Source organism: Falco rusticolus, chromosome W (assembly GCF_015220075.1).
Source record: "Falco rusticolus isolate bFalRus1 chromosome W, bFalRus1.pri, whole genome shotgun sequence".
Classification (NCBI taxonomy): Eukaryota; Metazoa; Chordata; class Aves; order Falconiformes; family Falconidae; genus Falco; species Falco rusticolus.
In genome coordinates this window covers 527,321-542,043 of record NC_051209.1, presented here as the reverse complement: position 1 = coordinate 542,043, position 14,723 = coordinate 527,321, and the positions used below count along the sequence as shown (strand labels likewise).

Genomic DNA, 14,723 nt, shown 5'->3' with positions numbered 1-14,723 from the left:
CACAACATTAATTGCAGGAGAGTGTTATGATCTAACGTTCCTCCCTCCTGAGGCCATTTCGCATCACTCTCCAATTTATACAAAGGCCACCACTGATTACAATATTTAACCAATTTCCTTCTATTTTCGGTACCACCATGTCCTACAATATCACTCCAATGTTTTAATATACAACCCAAGGGCGATTTTTCACAGGGCTTACTCCTTCCATTTCCCATTTTGCAATTTTAATTACTTTGGGTTTTTTTTCTTTTTTTTTTTCCCGGCCGCCTTAGCCACCCAAGGTCAGAAACGCGGATAGAGCTTCTTACTCGTTTTGCACTCAAACGCCTGTCTCAAGCACTCTTGCACTCACACTCAGTCAAAATAATTAAGCTATACACGGAAAATCAAAATGCGCATCTCAATCACACCATTCACACTCTCCGGGCAGCCCGCAGTCACACAAGCAGTATGTTATACGGTACTGTGCACTTATGTACAAACTCTTAGGAACACTAACAGTTCACAAAGTATGCATTTCAATGAACAATTGCCAAAAACCAAACAATAAACAAAAACCAATTTTTCCTGGTCTTAAGCAGAGTGTTAAGTTTTCCGCTATTTGCCACGAATTACCAGAATGTTAATATTTTTCAACATACATTTCATAACTCCGAGTTTTGAACATATAACAAGACAACACATAGAACAAACAAGACACAGAGCGCTATTTCAGTTGTTACATTCCAGGAACTCCCCAATTCTTAAGACAACCTAAAGGAAGTTTTTAGCTTCCTCTTTTTCCTACGCAAAAGTTTCCCTTTTACTTTTGCTGTGAGGTCCCTCTTGTTCCTGTGAGATTCCGCCTTATTCCGTCCCGCCCCCCGCTTTCCGTCACGAGGCCTCCGGGCTTTTAGGAATGGCAGTAACCTCGGGTTTGCTCGATCTGCCCTCAAGATCGCTAGCGGCCACCCCTTGGTCAGCAAACCCCCTCCCAAGGTACCTTTCCTCCTGGGGACTACGCTGCGCGCCGGACGTCTCCGTGCGTCTCACCAGCCGCCCCGTTACTAAACATACCGTTTTATCCGTGGATCCAGGGGTTTCTCTTCTGCTCCCGGGTGAACAGCTGAGAAGAGGAGGCTCCTCCGAGGAAATCTCCCGGGGCGCGCCTAGGAGCGTCCGCTCCGCAGCTGGTCCCTCAGCCGAGCAGAAATCCTCCTGCCTGGCTCGCCAAACTGACGTGCGGAATTAGACTCTATAACTCGAAAGTTATAAAGTAGGTATGTTTATTGCGCGCAGATGCACGGGGGATCGCTCCTCCACAAGCGTGCATGCCCGAAGTGACGAACCATCTCACATTTATACAATGAAACAAATGAATATTCAATTAACGCCTATACATATTTGTTACCTAAACCCCGCTTTGTATGTTAATTAGCTTATCAGTCCGTTTCCTGGAATGTGGTGGTCTTGCAGGTTTGTAGGTGATTCATGTTCTTGTGACCATCCGATCTTCTTCAGGTGATTCATGTCCTTGTGACCACCCGATCTTCTTCAGGTGATTGTGACCACCCAATCTTTTCCAGCAAGGAGACTTAGCACTCCCTCCCTCTAGATAGCATTTGAATGTCTCTCATCTTTTCTTATTCTTTTTTAAATAGCCCCTTTGTTAGAGGAAGAAGGGCAGGCGTCTCCTCAAAACTGTGGTTGTCACCGCACCCATGACTAGTCACCATACCCACACTCCTTAAGCAGACACATACAATCACAATCCATGTCCATTATCCCCATTTCACATTATTTCTCTATATCATAAGGAGGTAGCCGAGGAAATGCTACTTGTTGCTGGCGGTCATTAGACAAGCTTGTTAGTGACCCCTCATATTTTTCTGTATTTAATTTTAGAATTACTGCCATAATGCCCTAAGTTATGTTTGAGAACAAGAGGCAGTTCCATTTGTGAGCCCATTATATGCCAGCAATCACAACTTCTTAAAAAATAGTAATAACCTTTGGGATGAAATCTTTTCAGCCCAATATTGACTTCCCTTGTGCGTATGGAGTTTGGTAAAAATCAAGACCAGCTTTTTTTATTATTTATAGACACACAGAAAAAGATGGTTTGAATGATTAAAAAAAGCTTTCTGTGAACTTTTGGGGCCCCTGGGTAACTAGAAATGGCTCCATTTTAAAATGTTAATCTGTCATTTTTTAGGAGGTTTGTAGTTATACCAAATTTTTAAAATATTTTAAAATCTTTAAAAAATAAACACGTTGTGTTGGAATTCTTGAGCTAGCAAGTGTCTGTTCGCATGTGCCAGTACAACTGTGTATTCACACTAACTGCTGGCATACGTGAAGGCAATCACACTCATAAGTGTTTGCAGAATCAGAGCCAACATGTGGAAATATTTTGAGCGCTCATATAAGAAAATATTCCGTGTATGTTCAATGGCATTGGTCTCCCTGGAATTACACTAGATGTTTTGCTTGCTTCCCTAAGTTGTGGCTATATTCCTTTTCAAGACTGAAATGACAAATACTTTTGAGCAGATGACAAAACTCAGATGAGTATGTTTGATTTCTGTTCTCTGTTCTATCCCTTGTTTAATTGTAACAATTCTGGGGTTAAGTTAGTAACAAAATATGCTATGGCTGTGATGGTGGGGTGCTTTCTCTTGCTTTCAGTTAAAATGTGATGTTATTTAATAGTAACATTTATTTAGATGCAAAATACTACGTCATCGACTATACTACAGCCAGGTGTTTTGGAAAGGCAAGATGACAAGAAGCAGCTGAGGTGTGGGTTTCTTCACAGCTAATTCACATGGTGTCCGAGCATCGATTGATCATATGGTCCCAATGCTTAATTAGTTGCTGATGGATCAGCTCATGTCGTGCTTGCTGGTGAGTGGATCTTAACCCAGAGCTGAAGCATGGAGATATAATATTGATAAACCCTGAATAATTTGCCCACATCATATCAGAAGTCTGTGGCAGGGCAAAGAATCGAGATGGGGTCTCGCCAGTCCACCGCATTAAGCACAAAGTTATCATTTGTTATTGCGGCGAATGAAGAGACGGGACGCAGCTTGATGCAAGCGTCAATTTATTGTACAGAAGCACGCGTTTTTATACACTTTCAGAAGCTGCGCGTTTTAAACAGATTGGTCCTTGAAGCTAAGCCTTGCATCCTAGGCAATCCCTGATTGGTGGTTAACTACCAGCAATTAACAGCAAGGTGTTACCTTTCCTTGGCGCCATCCGTCTCCCCCTCCCCCTCCCCCGTGCTCTGTAAACCTGCCTCATCATGTTAATTGTTGTCTAGACAAGCTCAAGCACATTCCCCTCAGCTAACTGATTGCCACGCGTGGTCCTAGTTTCCAGCCCGCTCCTGCATCTCCCCCTTCCTGTTGCACAAAAGAACCCCTGAAACCGAGCAAAAACAAGGCACAAGTAATAGAACAAATAAAAAACCAACTAAGACACATTATCAATGTCAAAATAACCCACTGTCTTTGTTCCGTACAATTTTACAATTTCCCCTTTTTGTTTTTGAACAGCTAGTACCAGGTTTGCCATGTTCTGCAGGGCCCTTGCAAACATGACAGCAACCAAGGCAATAGCAAACAAACAATACTGCCAACTGAGTGAATGGATGCCAAAAAGGCTGAAATTTTCTCAGATTTTGATAACATGTTGCTGCAATGGGGCGCCTAAAATCCACGCAGCACATACCATCAAAATCCTCACAGCCATGTCCCTGAACCAACAACAAAAAGCAGTGGCAATTTTGACTCACATTCTGAACTGCCTACCAAACAAGGTGATTTAACTCTTTAATGCTTTCCCTGCACTCTGGATAAGAGAAGAACCGCTGCGACACGTTCCCATCATAGCCTCCTACTACATTAGCATCTACAGAAAGACAATTATCGACAAAGTGTAAAGAATATCAGCTTCTTTTGGATTAACATTATACATGGGTGGAAGGGCACACCAAACAAGAACTGGTTCAGTCAAAAAGTTCGAAACATCGCATGCCTTCTCTGAACATACCTCGGGGTCATTCCCTTCATTCCTTCTCTTTTTTATGCAAAGAGAAACACTTTTACCATAACAGAGAAGCCCCTATTTACATCTCTGAGCCCGGACACAAACCGCAGCTGTATGCGCCACCAGGCTCAGGGCAGAAACCATTCATGTAGTTACATAACTATATATCTCTACAAGTGTGCAGACACCTATTAAACACTAGATAACCATGTTTATCTTTCCTAGTCTCCTTCACAATACCTAGTTGTTCTCTCATTATGAATCCTCCCTTCCCGCACTGCTTTGCTTAACTCTGTAACAGCCTCGTATTGCACAGGCTGCCACTCTGCAGGTTGATTTGTCTGACAAAATACTGAACATGCCCTAGCGACTCCCAAATCCCCTCGCTTGTTTCCCACTTGCATTCCTGCCACCAATCCCTCAGACCCCCTTTCACCCTCCCCCAAAATACAATCAATGCATCAGGAGAGACAAGGGGGTGGGGGAAAGGAATAGCTCCTTTTCCAGATCTATAGGACCTGGATCAAAAGGTTTATCAGTGTCAATGGAATCATTGTCCGAGTTGTCCTGTTCCCGTGCTTGGTCCTGTGTTGTGAGGGTCGCTGCAATCAGTGACAGAAGCTTTGGGGGCAGAGGAGGTGTGGACAGACTCGCCGTCGCTGACGGTGTCTTGAGAAGAGTCGCGCTGTCGGTGGAATTTACAGCTTCCTCTGGTTTAGCACCGTTAGCAGAATTAGTCCACACTTGGCAAAGAGGAGTCAGAATTTGCCACCAAGGTGCTAAATGCATTCCCGACACGGAGTTCCCCTCCGCGGCAGCATCATACAATTGGCTGCTGTATGTACACACTTTCATTCTTTCAAAGTCTCTAAGGTTTCTTGGCTGCTCACCTGTCTCGATGCATACAGGCGTTATCCTCGGGGTTTAGGTTGTCCGCCTGGTCCAGACAGCAAGACGATCGTTCAGCCAAGCCGTCTCCTCCGGAACGCAGCCCTCTTCCACGAGCTGTCTTTTTTCCGTCCTTATTCTTCCAAGGCTTCGGGACACCACCATAGGGGTCACCATTTGAGGAGACTGAGGCACGGACTCCCTGATCTGACTAGAAGACCCTTCATGAGTCCATATACGTCTCTTTCTGGGGACGAAGCCCGATTCCCCGTTACGGATTTCCCACAGCTCTCCTCTCAACTCCGGAGGGATTTCAGGCCGGCTCCTGCTTCCTTTCAGCAGATCATTCAAAGTTCTGTGGGATTCGCTGCATGTCGCTCAGATAGGCGATTCGAGAGCCCTTCACGTCAGATCCTTAAACGCATCACGTCGGGGTCACCAATTTGCGGCGAATGAAGAGACGGGACGCAGCTTGATGCAAGCAAATGTCAATTTATTGTACAGAAGCACGCGTTTTTATACACTTTCAGAAGCTGCGCGTTTTAAACAGATTGGTCCTTGAAGCTAAGCCTTGCATCCTAGGCAATCCCTGATTGGTGGTTAACTACCAGCAATTAACAGCAAGGTGTTACCTTTCCTTGGCGCCATCCCTCTCCCACTCCCCCGTGCTCTGTAAACCTGCCTCATCATGTTAATTGTTGTCTAGACAAGCTCGAGCACATTCCCCTCAGCTAACTGATTGCCACGCGTGGTCCTAGTTTCCAGCCCGCTCCTGCATGTTATCATTTCTATCAAGGCAGATGAGTCTAATAACCATCAAAGAACAGTGATTATGCAAATCATTGTACCCTGATTGAGTAATAAAAGCTATCAACCATCTGGAGTTAAGGGGTTTGCATATTGTATGATTACTGAGAAATAAAATCAGAGTGGTTATGTAAATCACCCCCTTCAGCCAATCGGACTGAAAGTTGCAAGGGAAAAAAAAAGTATATTTTTGCATCAATAACTATACAGTATCCCTGAGCTCCAGTTATTATTATTTTGGTTATTTGACTGCAGAAGCACCCAGAGGCCCCGATCAATCCCATATAAAATATAATTGTTTTCTTTTGGATTCTGCTACAAATCTTGATTTCTGCAGTCATTATGGTTTGGATAAACAACAATTGGGATCCGAGCTGATTTCCTGCTGAAACAAAAATGTAAATCAATACATATTGAAAAAATACAGGGTAAAAAAACCCCAACAGATATTGTCCATAAAATTAAATATTAAACCCCAGATATAAAGTTAAATATAAGAAAGTGGATATTTTCCATCAAATTAAATAAATATAAAAAACCCAGATATTTGTCATAAAAATAAATATTAAAAAGCAGATATTTTCCATCAAATTAGATATAAAAAGCAGGTATTTTCCATGAAGTTAAATATAAAAAAGCAGATATTTTCCATATAAAAAGCAGATATTTTCCATAAAATTAAATATAAGAAGTGGATATGTCATAGTTTAACCCCAGCTGGCAACCAAGCACCATGCAGCTGCTCGCTCACTCCCCCTCACCCAGAGGGATGGGGAGGAGGATCAGAAAGGAATGTAAAACTCCAGGGTTGAGATAAGGACAATTTAATAGGTAAAGCAAAAGCTGCACACACAAGCAAAGCAAAGCAAAGAATTCATTCACCGCTTCCCATGGGCAGGCAGGTGTTCAGCCATCCCAGGGCAGCCAGGCTCCATCACAAAACGGGTACTCAGGAAGACAAACACCATAATGCCAGATGTCCCCCCCTTCCTTCTCCTTCCCCCAGTTTATATACTCAGCATGACGTCCTATGGTATGGAATCCCTCTCTGGTTAGCTTGGGTCACCTGTCCTGGCCGTGCCCCCCCAGCCCTCTGGCTGGCAAGGCCCAAGGAACTGAATGAAAAGCCCTTGATTTAGTATAAACATCACCCAGCAACAACTAAAAACATCGGTGTCCTATTGACGTGCAGAAAACAGACTTCACAATGATTAGATTGTAAAGTAGGTATGTTTATGTAGCACTGGGCAGCACGGGGGGTAGTCCCACCAAAATCATGCGCACCATTTTAACATTTTTCAGACCTATTTATACATGTTACATTTCTTTATCTAAAAACACACATGATTTTGGATACATTGATTCTATTCAGCCTCCAGGCCACACCTCTACTGCAAAACATTGATTATAAGTAATCAGTAAACATACTATAATGGTAAACATATCTAAGTAACGCCAAGCGACTTTTATGTGAACTCATCATGACATATAACTTTTAGCAACTTAGAGGCATTATATGTGCAGTATTGATTAAGTATGTGCTTGCTTATCAGGTTAGGATGCCTTGGCTCACTATCAACATTGCTCTCACATCAGAGCCAAAACACTGTACTAAATACTAAGAAGAAAATTAACTCTATCCCAGCTGAAACCAGAACAGTATATTTCCTGTAAAATTAAATACTAAAAAAGTATTTTTTCATATAAAGTGGTTTATGTTTTTGACTAATTCTGTTTATAGTAAATTATTAATCCGTGATGGCCCACGTGGCTGCCCCACGCTGGGCTGGCCTTCTCCCATCAGCTCCCAACTTTTGTGGGTCACACCATTAAAATGATGGCTGGGGGGATGCTGAGGCCGCGCCTTCCTCCCCTTTAGCCCGGACTGAGGCCGAAGGCCACCTAAGTGGCACGCCGGGCTTCCCACGGGCAACACCGGCTGGCGTGGGCGCCCACGCGTGACTCCACCGTGGGGCGGGGGACCTAGCGACGGGGCCACGCCCCCTCCGTCAAGCCGCGCCTCCTGCACTCAGCCCCGCCACCCGCCACGTCCCGCTCGGGCGGCGGCTCCCGGCGCGGCAGCGGACCATGGCGTTCACGCTGTACTCGCTGCTGCAGGCCGCGCTCCTCATTGTCAACGCCGTGGCCGTGCTGCACGAAGAGCGCTTCCTCCGACACGGTGAGCGGCCACCGCTCGGCCGGCTGCGGGGAGCGGGGCGGGCGGCCCGGGGCAGGCCCTGCCGCCGCCGCCGTGTGTCTCATGTGCTCCCGCTGCCCTGCGCAGCCCGGCCCGGCGGGGCCTCCTTGCAGGTACTGGATGCCGGCGTGCCAGGGGTTGCGGGGGGAGGGGGGAGGGAGGGAGGGAGGGAGGGAGGGGGTGTCGGTCTTGAAGGTGAATTTCTGCTGCTGTGGTTGATGTCACTCCTGTCGCTGCTTTGCCTCTCGCTTTCCTCCTCGCCCTGCTCCATAATTTTATTTTTCTTTTTTTTTGGTACATTCCTACAATTTCGTCTCCGTTTGTGCTGCTCGCCACCGTGCTGTGATGGCTGAGATGGTTTGTTTCATCTTGCCGTGCTTGTTTTGTGATGAGATAGCGCTTCTCTGTCTTCGCACGTTCATGCTGGCATTTCTGTGGTGCGGAAGAAAGATCTCCGAGGTTGGGCAGCCTTGGCCTTAAAACAAAACACAGAAAAGCCACCGACACAAAGAATCTGCAGAACCCCCCCAAAAAATCACCTATGAGCCATGGTTTCCCGATCTGGAGAATCCTGGTTTCTCCAAGTCAGGCTGAGATAGGATTTTTAGCAGGAGCACAGGTAGTAATCCTGTTATCCCGTTTCCCCATAGGATTCACTGCGAGGGATCTGCTCAGTGTGGGTTTGGGGTTTTCTTTTGCTTTCCTGATGAGCAGCAGCTCGAGGGAAAGGGAGACGTAGGGACTGATGGGATGGGTCAAGCCACTTGTCAGCCCTGGGTGACTCGGGAGACTTGGGAATAACTCCAGGTTCATCCAAGTGGGAATTCGGCAAGGCTGGTGTGGGAGAGGACTCGCCTGCTGCCCCCAGCTTGGTGCCAGCAGAGCGAAGGAGACAAGAAAGGGGAAAAAAATAATCACTTAAAAGTTGTGTCTGGAGAAAAGAAACGTGCAGGCAGTGCAGTGCAGGTTTGAATATCGAGAGCTGCTTGTGTCTCTGCCCTGCTCATCCCTAGATGGGTGAGGGCTGGGCCCATCCCTGGGCCCACATACTCTGCCTCCCCACAGTGGGTGGGGAAGGGCTTCCCTCTTGAAGGGATTCGTAAACCTTCTATCGCCCTCTGAAAAGTTCCCAAGTCTTTTTTTTTTTTTTTTTTTTTAATAGCAGTGTGATAAATGACTGAGTCCCAAATAGGATTGCAATCAAAGTTTGCAATTTATTAAACGAATAGAGGCAAGCAAACAGTGCTGGGTGCACCGGGAGTCTCTGCTCCACCAAGACGCACACTGTACAAAACTTACTTTCGGTTTATATTTCCTAAACTAATACATACTCATAGCTATTTCTAAGAAAGGGTTGGTTTATGTAAATGGATCCTTGGAATAGGCGTGTACTCCGTGGTGCATGCTCTTTCCATCTCTGAGGGTCTTCTTGACTCCTATCTGGTGGTCGATGGATGAAGTCAGCAGTCTTCCTCAGCTCACCCTTAGGATGACCCTAGATTTTATGCATGCGCCCTGTAAGCTTCTCTTACTTAACACTGTGCAGTTAGCAGCTCAGCCTGCATATCAGGGTGTGTAACCAGATGTCCTTTGCAAGATACAGGAACTATATACATTGATCACTCTGTTTTTCTTAGGCATGTGGTTATACAAGGGTATGTAAGACAGAAGGTTACATTTCATCATGTGGCCCTAGCATTGTTCCATATTGACACAAATCAGATGAACACATTTCACAGCAGTTACCAAAAATCATCATCCCGATTTGGCATTTGTGCCGACTGCTCTCTGCTGGGTAGCTCAATTCTCAGTGCTGAAGCATCACTTCACACCCAACAATTATTTTGCTATTTTATCTTCTGGCAAAGGACTGTGAGCAGATTGTAGTTTGGTTTTATTTTGGCAGGTATTTTTTTGAAGCCCAAATAAACTCATTTGTTTCCCTGGCGTGCAGGGAACTATATTAACGTGTATTAAAAAGTAAGGGTTTCCTTCACAGAAACAGGGATCTGTCGTTGCTGTTGTGTTCGTGAAAAGGTTTAACAGTTTTTAGTATATTGTATTAACATCTGATTGTGAAATAAAGCTAATTGGTTTGTAGTTTGTCTTTCAGTGTTAGTATAAACGTAACCAGATTCAAGATAGATCGCTCATTAATATTGCTGACAGCATTTGTTGCATGGTTTGGGTTGTTTGTTTTGGGGTTTTTTTGTCTAACATGTCTGGCTGGTTTTATGTGACACAGTTGGCTGGGGAAGCGATCAGCAGGGGATTGGAGGATTTGGAGAGGAACCAGGAATTAAAGCGCAGCTAATGAACCTTATTCGATCTGTACAAACCTTTATGAGAGGTACAGTGACAATCTTTTATTTAAATATTACTGTCTGTAAAGTTTTGTTTCTGTGCTTTAATGAAGTAACAGCAGTATTTTGGTAAAAACAGCTATTTCTGCTTGGCATTTCAAATCTCTCCTTCTTTCATGCATGGACTCTGTATAGGAGGGCACAGGTCCCAGCTAAGGTGCCCTAATTTTGATAAAGTGTAAAACATTCCCTGACTCTGTCTCTGGCTTGTGGTGCCGCTGTGGTGTCTTGTCTTTCCTTGGTGTCTGGTAGCTGGAGGGAAGCTTGGTGATCAATCAGAGTGTGCAGTTAGCTTCACCTTGGCTAAATTCAATTTTTTGTGAAGTACCTGGTGAGGGAAATGTTAATTCCTGGGATTCTTAAAGGTAAGCCAGGTTTACGTGCCTCAAAGGTTGGGGGGAAAAAAATAGACAATTTGTAAGTTACTGATAGTTTTTGCACTGTAAAGCACACCAATAATTCCTTTTGTAGGTGATGATAAAAGAGGAAGTAATAAATCTTACCGGTCTTGCCCACCACAGAGTAAAAACTGATACATTTCTTCTAAACCACAGTAAGGCCAAGGGTAGAGAAACCGCCTCTGAGATGGTTTAGTTTCATTTGGAGAAAGGGTTGTTTGGGTAAAAGCTAAAACATGATGGGCTATAGAAAACTACTTATGCTATTGCTTCCTACTAATTTTTAGTATCCTAGGCTTCGATCCTGGCTCCTTCCATGCATCCTGATTTTGCATAGGAAATTTAAGTGTTTTTTTAAAAATGATTTTTCTCCTTAAAAGGTAGTCTCCCAAGATAATGTGAAGTTCTGTCACTTTGTGATGTGGAAAAGAAGATTTTCACAGTTGTTCTTCTTTCTCTGCAGTGCCACTAATAGCAGTGAACTCTGTTACAATCGTTCTGCTCCTGTTGTTTGGTTGAGGATACGTAGTGAAAATCTTTTGGACGTCCAAAGAAGCAAGTTGCTAACCATCACTGCTCTGAGTTTCCTGGGATCCAGCATGGTTTAGCTGTCAATTTGACATTCAACTTAAAATAATAAAGACACTATTTCTATTTATCCTATTTCCTAATGTTCACTTGCAGTTTCATTAAACAAGATAACGGGATCAGTGCAACAGTGCTGCAAATATATTGGACTATGAGAAGTTCTGTTGCTGCCTGTAATAGCGTTGACTGTTAGAGTACACGTCGTAACATATTGCGATGATTGTCGATAGGATGCGGTTTTTAAATGTCTCGTTACTCAGGGATGAATTTCCTTCAGTACGCTTCCCAATTTATTTTTAAATTAAAGAGCACTGTTGTTTTTCTTATTTCAATTACTATCACAGTACTATTTAAGAGAATATGAATTGGGCTCTGAAAGCATGTTATAAATTATTGAAGCACAGTTGTGATGTTGAGAGAGATAAAACTAGTTGGGTAAAGTCCTGATTCAGTTCATATTGGAAGTCAAATTTTCCTGGTTTGATCAAGACCAGGATTTTTCTCTTGGTGTTTCACAGCCTTTTCAAATCTATGTTTCCTGCTGATGGTGAAGTTAAAAATAGATGCAATTGCTATGCAAAATCTAAAAAAGCTGTACCTGAAGTTGGGCAACTCTGTTAATTTAGAGTAGCAGGTGATATTGGTGATTAGCATTTGTTACTGTTCTGTCAAGGATTATACTTTTTAAAATGTGTGTTAAACTTCTGCGTGGTGATTAGTGTGTTGGAAGTGGGAACCATTTGTATTCTGAGCTTCTTGGGGAATGTGGGAGGGGAATACTGTGCCCTTTTCAAATGCAATTTGTTAAAAAAACCAGCAAATTTGCAGTTTCTTCTATTACTGCTGCTTCTTCCCTCCATCTTGCATTGTTAACAACTTTGAAACTATGGGTATGATCCTGCAGTTCTGTCACAGAGAATATTGCTTTGGTACAGAGCTTGTCTCAGTTATGACTGTTGAGTTAGGTCCGATGCTATGTAGCAGGTTTGAACTGAATAAGGCTGATCCTCATGAACCTTTTTAGAAAAGTTAATTCTTACATCTGTTCCTCTGCTGAAGTGTTTTAGCTTATTGTTAAAGAGGGAAGGCCAAAGGAAACCTGGCAGCTTCATTATTTTCAAACAGCTTAGTTTGTCATCTCTTCTTTCAGTGTCTTGATGACTAAAGCATATGCTGTTGTATACAAAGATAAATCTGTAAAATGTGTAAATTAATTTAATGATCTTCAATTGCAGTGTTTTGCAGAGTAGAGTATATTCAGGAGGAGAGTTTTATGTTCCCTTTTTTAGTGAAAATTTGTAAATAAATTCTGAATTTCTAAGTTAAGCACTCTCTTTCGTAACTCACTCTATATTGGTGTACAGTGGGAATATCCCAAAACTCTGCTTCATTCTGTTCCAGATACCAGATTTACTGTTCTTACATGAAATACTTTTTTTTTTTCTCATCCATGTGGCACTTGCGAGTATCATCTCTTTGCTATGAAGCTGTATTTTGGTTTATGTAGCAAACCTAAAGAGCCATGGTAACGTTGGCCTGAGGCGGGATGGGATCATGCTAGTCTTTAAATTTGAAAGTAGGTAGATCTATTATAAAGTATTTCTTTATAATTTTGTGTAGTTCAGAGGTGATGAGGGTACAGTCTGGATCGGTTATTTTCATATATCTGTCTTTCATGGAATCTGGATGGTATGTACATGGAACAGGTAAAACATGGAAGGTATGCAGGCATTTTTGTAAAATTTTTGCAAAAAATAAAAAAGTGGTAATGTTTCCATTGCTGATGTGTTGGATTGGAGCACTGAAAATTATTTAAAGCACAGCTGGCATATCGCTTCCTTTTCATATGTATTGACTATTAAAACACTAGTTCTTATTAAAATAAAAGCCAGTACTAAAGATTACAAGCAACAGCTTTAAAAACGAGTGCAAAAGTGATTTCCCCCACCTTCCTGTCCTTTCAGAAAGGCTGAACTTTCAATGCATGGCTTATGGCAGGTGGGCAGATTGCTTCAAAACCAATTAGGCATACGCAGTAAAAAGGAGTAGCAGTTCTGTGCAGCAGGAATCCTGCTTTTGAGGCAAAACTGGGACGTGTTTTACCTGGCAGATGCAAAATAGTCATTCAAAGTGGGGCAGCAGCTGAAGATCAGGTCTCCCAGGTAATGAGCAGGGAGGAGGGCAAAAGGGTAACTGGCAGACAGAGAAAGGAGCATAGAGAGAAACAGCAAGGGAATAACTGCATTGCCACTGCCTCCTTGTGTGGCTTAAAGCAGTTGTAAAAGAAGTCTGCTGTACATTCACACAAGGCAAAGTACCTCAAACCTGGCAGAGCCTCAGGTTCTTCAACAACAGGGAATGCTGAAAAAAAGTTTCTACCTGGCAAAAAGCTCTGCACACAACATAGCCTGTGCTCCAGTCGTTGCTTCAAACCACAAAGAGCACTATCACTCGTACCTGGCACAGAAATGACAATGGTCAGCACATTTTACACATCGGGGTGAGGATGGAGATTTTCCAGCGTAGAATAATTGGCTCATTTCTAGCAAGGATCTGTAAATAGAAGATGCTTTCACAGCAGCGTGCTGGTACCAGTTGTGGCTGGCTGTGTGGTGGAAACAAGCCTGGGGGCCACTTCAGAGGGCCTTGAGTGCAAATGGATACAGGAGTAAGGGATCAGTTCTGTGTACCACACTGTTAAAGGTTTTTTTTTGAAGGGCATGGGACAGGCAAAGGGAAAAGTAGAAGGTAATGGGTTTGTACGGCAATGAATCTCAAACTCCTTTGAATTATCTTTGATATCTCACCTTCAGTTGCAATATTATGAATTTGGCATTGTACTATCCTATAGACCTTGGATGTTTTGATGTACCATCACAATATAAAACTGTATCGCTTAGGAAATGAGGGCACAGCACTTGATTATGAAAACCTAACTGTGACAGCTTAAAAAGCAATGGCATCTACCCCTGCTTTCCGTATGCAGCACCTCCTGCAGATGAGCATGGTGCGCTCCCCTGCCATCAGAGGCAGAGAGGCCTCCACAGCCCAGGCCCTGCGGCTCCCCCAGGCGAGGCACACTCCTCACAGGTGTTGTGCAACTACTAGCTTCATTACAATATATTTCTTATTCCTCTATATTTCTATTTAAATGATTTTAGCAAATCTGTAACATTTCCCCCCCTCTGAAAGTGTTGAAAATCATTATTTCAATACTTTCACATTATTTACATAGCAGTTGTTTCAGCATATTTTGATGGAATGGTTGGTACTTCTCTCATGATCATGCGATTGACTGCAATTACATTGATAAACTGTTTCTTCAAACAAGCATATATTAGCATGATCATTAGAAAGACAATCAGTAACAGAAACAAAGTTTTGATTATAGATTGTATGTTGCAGAATGGCTGTGTGATCATGGCCATGACTCCCTTAAAGATC

The 14,723-nt window shown here is 43.3% G+C and overlaps 1 protein-coding gene and 1 long non-coding RNA gene across 2 annotated transcripts in view; one reads left to right on the top strand and one right to left on the bottom strand.

Moving 5' to 3' along the window:
- Positions 1-14,723, bottom strand: part of LOC119140792 — a 265,391-nt gene that overhangs the window by 67,603 nt on the left and 183,065 nt on the right. The gene's annotated exons all lie outside the window — the stretch shown is intronic.
- LOC119140785 (immediate early response 3-interacting protein 1-like) lies at positions 7,726-13,054 on the top strand. Its single transcript, XM_037372385.1, has 3 exons — positions 7,726-7,912; positions 10,176-10,280; positions 11,155-13,054. Exons 1-3 carry the CDS (start codon positions 7,822-7,824, stop codon positions 11,208-11,210), a joined length of 252 nt encoding a protein of 83 aa, XP_037228282.1. The 5' UTR covers positions 7,726-7,821; the 3' UTR covers positions 11,211-13,054.

Coding starts and splice junctions, on each gene's coding strand:
- LOC119140785 (XM_037372385.1), top strand. CDS start 7,822: ATGGCGTTCACGCTGTACTCGCTGCTGCAGGCCGCGCTCCTCATTGTC. Junction 7,913..10,175: donor AGAGCGCTTCCTCCGACACG/GTGAGCGGCCAC, acceptor TATGTGACACAG/TTGGCTGGGGAAGCGATCAG. Junction 10,281..11,154: donor TGTACAAACCTTTATGAGAG/GTACAGTGACAA, acceptor CTTTCTCTGCAG/TGCCACTAATAGCAGTGAAC.